Below are 5,040 nucleotides of genomic sequence, written 5' to 3'. Positions count from 1 at the left end.
TGTGGAGTCTGCCTTGTGGGGGATGACAGAACATCAAGGGCTCTATAAGTGGGTGTAGGGAAAAAAGGCCAGCTACTCCTTCCCCATTACAGTATAGAACCAGGCTTTATGAAATCAATCTGGGAACACAATATACCTTTCCTATCCCTCTATTTCTTTCTTCACCCAACTAATTTAGCTGAAGGTGGCAGAATGGGACGGCTAGTCTCATGGGGGGTTGACGACAGTCCTTATGAAAAATGCAGAGTTGGCTTTTATTACTCCCACTTTACAAGTTAAGATACTAATTGACCAGCCAGCCACCAAAAAACAAAACAAACAACATACTAACTGACCTACCCAAAGTCACACAGCAAGCCAGTTGGAAAGGCAGGATGTGAACCTGTTTTCTAATGGGGGAGTCTGCTGCTCTAGCAACCAGCCTCTAGTTGTTCCGCTCGCTAGGATTTTCAGATACTTTGGATCCCAACAAGGTGCCCGGGCCGTTATAATAAGGGTAGGAACAGAGGCTTCCGGTTTGGGGGAAGGGTACCGGTTCCGCAGGATTGGAGACACTCCCTCCCCCTGGGAGAAGGGGTCAGGCTGGGCGTGCCGGGCGTTCCCGAAGGTGGCAAGACATTTGACCTTTAGCGGTTCATCCCACGTGGACGTTTTCTTGGCCCTTTAATGGTCGGCGTTTTCCAAAGGCCACCAGTCCGCAACAGATTCCTTAGTTAACGGCAGCCTCTCCTGCCAATCAGCCATCAGAAGCAGGATCTCGACGCCCAATAGTGGTACGCTAATGGGTGGGCCTAGAAGTTGCGCGATGACAGAGCCCTTCGGTGCGTCCCATTGGCTGGGTCAAACCCAAGCGAACCGCTGATTGGCCGACGCCGCCTGAGGGTTACAATTCAAACGCGGGCGGGCGGGCCTGCGGCCCTGCAGTTGCAGTCGTGTTTTCCGAGCTCTTCTCTTCCTGCCAGCGCCTCCCGAATGGCCTCTCAAAACCGCGACCCAGCCGCCGCCAGCGTCGCCGCCGCCCGTAAAGGAGCAGAGCCCAGCGGAGGCGCTGCCCGGGGCCCTGTGGGCAAGAGGTGAGTGGTACGGAGGTAACACTCGCCGGGTCTGGCATGCCCCGGGCATTGGGACACAGCGAAGACTTCTGGGGCCCCACCTCCTCCTGGAGCTGATAGATGTGCGGAGGTGCGAGGCCACGCCAGGAGCTCGGGGCTGGCATACCCTGGGCATCGGGGCCGAGGGCGGAGACTTCCGGGACTCCCACCTACCTTCAGGAGCGGGTGCGATGTCAGAAAAGGGGGGACACGCCAGTAGCTCAGGCTGCTCTTTGAGACCTTCCCGAAGGAAGACGGGGGGTAGGGACGCTGCCAGATTCCTCCGCGGGTGAGCCAAGATGAAGATGCTCAGGGACCTTCTATGACTTAGTGGGGACGGGAAAGGGGAGAAATTGGGATCGGGCGCGGGGGAAAACGCCAAAGCAGTGGGGATTAAAAACTCACCAGAAACATCCTGCGGGAGCCTGGAATTAGGGAGGGTGAGGACTCTTCTGTGGACATGGTGAGTGTACCCAGAGCTGAGTCTGACCTTGGGGATTAGGAAACCCTCCATGACAGCTCCTCCGAAGAAATTGGGGTGGGAGGAGATGCACCACCACTTGGAGCCTGGTCCATCCAGATGTCCAGATGACCCCGAATGTTCTTTTTGCAGGCTACAGCAGGAGCTGATGACCCTCATGGTAAGTGACTAAGTGCCCAGATCCCCAGCCAATAGGTTCACCCTCCCACCTCCCTCCCAATTATCAATATCCTCCTTTCCTGCATCAGGCTCTTTGCTAGACATGGAGGTAAAAAAAAAAGTATAATTTACTGTCTTCTGAGAAGTTCATACACCCGACCTACCCCTTTTCTTCCAGCAGTCTCTCCCAATTCCATCCCCTGCCACAATGAAGTTATCTCTAAAACACAGTTCCCCAAAGTCATACAAGGACTTCCCCGTCCTGCCTGTCCCTACTTTCAGGCCCCAAGCTTTACCCACATCCAACTCCCCACCCTTCTTCGTATTTCTAGTCCTGTCATAACCTTGGAATGCTCCCTTCCTAGATGTCCTTTTCTACATTAACCCTGAATATACAATTCAAATCCTTCTACACCAGTATTGTATATCTCCCTAGTCTGTGAATAGCCTCTGGGCTTTGTACATAACCAGCACTTAATAGCATGTTGGAGGGCCAGCTGTGGCTCACTTGGGAGAGTGTGGTGCTGATAACACCAAGGCCATGGGTTCGGATTCCTGTATAGGGATGGCCAGTTCACTCACTTGGGAGAGCGTGGTGCTGACAACACCAAGGGTTGAGATCCCCTTACCGGTCATCAGAGGGGCATATTCAGCCCCAAGAGTTTAATCACTTCCTCAGAAAAGCCTACAATTTGGTCTGATTGGTCTATTTTTTGTGGTTAACTGATGATACCGGGATCTAAACCCATGTGGTTGTTTTATTTTAGATCAGAGTGTGATGAGACTAAGGGGGATTGGCTCACCCACTCTCCCCCTTTGCTATGCCCAAAAGTGTACTCTGCAATCCAGCAGTGTTGTGTTTCCTCCCCAGATGTCTGGCGACAAAGGCATTTCTGCCTTCCCTGAATCAGACAACCTTTTCAAATGGGTAGGGACCATCCATGGAGCTGCTGGCACAGTAAGTGCAGGGTTGGGGTGGGTGAGTGTGACTTTGGCAGCGTCTGGGGAAAAGTGGGATATGAGATCTAATTGCCAAGTCTCCTTCAAGCCTTTAGCTGGGCAAGACACTCCCCCCCATGACTTCATGCACCATGAGCCTTGTGGCCTTGTTCTGTCCCTCTGTACATAAGAGGGTAAGTTTAAAGCAGGGCTGTCTATCTTGGTTGGATGCCTTATAGAGGGCCAGACAACAAGGAATGAATGGAGTGAGGACTTTGGCCAACAGGAGGGCACAAGTCTCAAGAAGGCAGCTTCCCATTGCTGCAAATGTGGTTTAAGATAGGTCAGAAAATAGCTGCATCAAATTTAATTTTTCCATGTTAGTGGTTAATATTCTAATTGTACTAAAGCACAGCTGTGGTAGACTTCAGGATACCAATTTACAACCTTAATCTGAAGGATCACTGATGTGCCCCCCAGATAAGAGGAAAGCACCGGAACCAGTGTAACATTTTGTTTACTGCCCAGTCCCAGGCAAAAACTTTACCTAGCAAGCCCCTTATGTGGGTCTTGGGCTGGGATATGAGGCTTGGGGTGGGGAAGTTTATTCTCTGCCTATTTCTCCAAATGCCAGGTATATGAGGACCTGAGGTATAAACTCTCCCTTGAGTTCCCCAGTGGCTACCCTTACAATGCACCCACGGTGAAGTTCCTCACACCCTGCTACCACCCCAATGTGGACACCCAGGGTAACATCTGCCTGGACATCCTGAAGGACAAGTGGTCTGCCCTGTACGATGTCAGGACCATCCTGCTCTCCATCCAGAGCCTGTTAGGAGGTAAATTCCAAGAGCACCCCCTCCCACGCAGCCTGGGTACCTGTCAAGATTCCCCTGGGTCAGCCTCTTCTATCCCCTTGACTATTCTCTTTCTCTCCGCCCACAGAACCCAACATTGATAGCCCTTTGAACACGCATGCTGCTGAGCTCTGGAAAAACCCCACAGGTAAGTCCTTCATCCTTCTCCTGCATGGGGTGATCCCTGCCCATGCTTCAAAGGCTCTCTCAAACAAAAGGATGCCAGTGACATGGGACTTAGGCAGGAGGCAGGTTAACCGACTTCTGCGTCTGTCCTGGTGCTCCTCTTTGCTATAAAAAATGGGAAATTAACGCCTTCCCTATTAATGCAGGTTGAGGGGTTTTTAGTAGGATGCATTGCCTGTGCCCTTCCCACTCACTGGAAACACGCTCACCCAGCAGACCTGACTGGGTAGGCAGCACAGGATAGCCTACCATGCTGGGAAACCAGCCCTTCCCCAACCTCCTCGCACCTTTGCATCCCTGGTCAAGCTGCCCTCGTGCCCACTTTGACTCCTCCTGTCTCCATCACTCACTGAGACCTGTCTGTTCTCTTCCAGCTTTTAAGAAGTACCTGCAAGAAACCTACTCAAAGCAGGTCTCCAGCCAAGAGCCCTGACCTGGGCTGTCCAGCCTCTCTTTGTGTCGTCTTTTTATTTTTTCTTAGATGGTCTGTTCTTTCCTTGATTTTTGTACAGGACTCTGTATCTTGAGCTGTGGTGTTATTTTTGTTTTATTTCTGTTTTTTAAATTAAGTATCTGGTTGAGCCCTTGTGATGTATATTAAATAAATACATTTTGGTTGGTTTTGTACAAGTTGCTACCTTGCAGTTACCCTATGGTTGGTGGTGCTCAGGGTAGGTGGAGGGCAGGGCTTAAGATCTGGGTTCTTTCCCTGTTCTCTATAGGACAGTAGAGCCAAGCGGTGGGGGTGACTAGGATTTGTTCCCTGTGACCTTGGTTACTCTATGACACTGCATATGTTTTTTCATCTATAAAATGAGTGTCACAATAATGCCTATTTCTATCAAGTTGTGACAGGCAGCAGGAATGTTAGTGACTACTGGAACTGCCCTAGCTGTGTTGCAAATGAGGCTGAACCAGACCTTAGGCTGAAACCTCTACAGCTGTCAAAAGAACAAGGAACCAGCTACCCACTTTGACAGATGTTCTGGACCTGAAAAAGAGAAAGTTCAGGTCACCCTACAGCAGGCCCAGGGTATGGGGAGACAGCCAGAGAGAGCATCTTTCCTGTCAACTCTCACTAGTGGGCTCTGGACTTGCCCCTGGCCCCAGGTCCTCCATGGATGGCTCCATGCTCCAAGGGGGCACATTCACCTCCTGCTCCATTTCCACCAGCCGCTCCTCCAGCCTTTGCACCCACTGGCCCAGGCCCCCAGCCCCTTGGGCCCCCTTTCTGCTGGCCTGCCTCAGGCTCCACCCTTTGAGTCCCTGGGAGGAAATGCCCATGCTGACCAGCTGGATCTCCACAGGGGCAGGCAGAAGGAAGAGC

The 5,040-nt window shown here is 51.6% G+C and overlaps 1 protein-coding gene across 2 annotated transcripts; it reads left to right on the top strand.

Annotated features, from left to right (window-relative positions):
• The first annotated feature begins 858 nt into the window (after positions 1-858).
• Positions 859-4,337, top strand: UBE2C (ubiquitin-conjugating enzyme E2C). Of its 2 annotated transcripts, none has more exons than XM_008571602.1 (6): positions 859-1,073; positions 1,705-1,732; positions 2,603-2,689; positions 3,305-3,509; positions 3,616-3,675; positions 4,088-4,337. In XM_008571602.1, exons 1-6 carry the CDS (start codon positions 973-975, stop codon positions 4,144-4,146), a joined length of 540 nt encoding a protein of 179 aa, XP_008569824.1. In that variant the 5' UTR covers positions 859-972; the 3' UTR covers positions 4,147-4,337. The 2 variants fall into 2 exon arrangements, with proteins under 2 accessions (XP_008569824.1, XP_008569825.1); XM_008571603.1 differs by lacking the exon at positions 859-1,073 and adding an exon at positions 1,305-1,554.
• Positions 4,338-5,040: the final 703 nt, after the last annotated feature.

Source organism: Galeopterus variegatus, unplaced genomic scaffold, assembly GCF_000696425.1.
Source record: "Galeopterus variegatus unplaced genomic scaffold, G_variegatus-3.0.2 Scaffold706, whole genome shotgun sequence".
NCBI classification, from domain to species: domain Eukaryota; kingdom Metazoa; phylum Chordata; class Mammalia; order Dermoptera; family Cynocephalidae; genus Galeopterus; species Galeopterus variegatus.
Note: the sequence above shows the minus strand (reverse complement) of the source record. Positions and strands in the feature narration are given on the sequence as shown.

Coding starts and splice junctions, on each gene's coding strand:
- UBE2C (XM_008571602.1), top strand. CDS start 973: ATGGCCTCTCAAAACCGCGACCCAGCCGCCGCCAGCGTCGCCGCCGCC. Junction 1,074..1,704: donor CGGGGCCCTGTGGGCAAGAG/GTGAGTGGTACG, acceptor TTCTTTTTGCAG/GCTACAGCAGGAGCTGATGA. Junction 3,510..3,615: donor CATCCAGAGCCTGTTAGGAG/GTAAATTCCAAG, acceptor CTCCGCCCACAG/AACCCAACATTGATAGCCCT.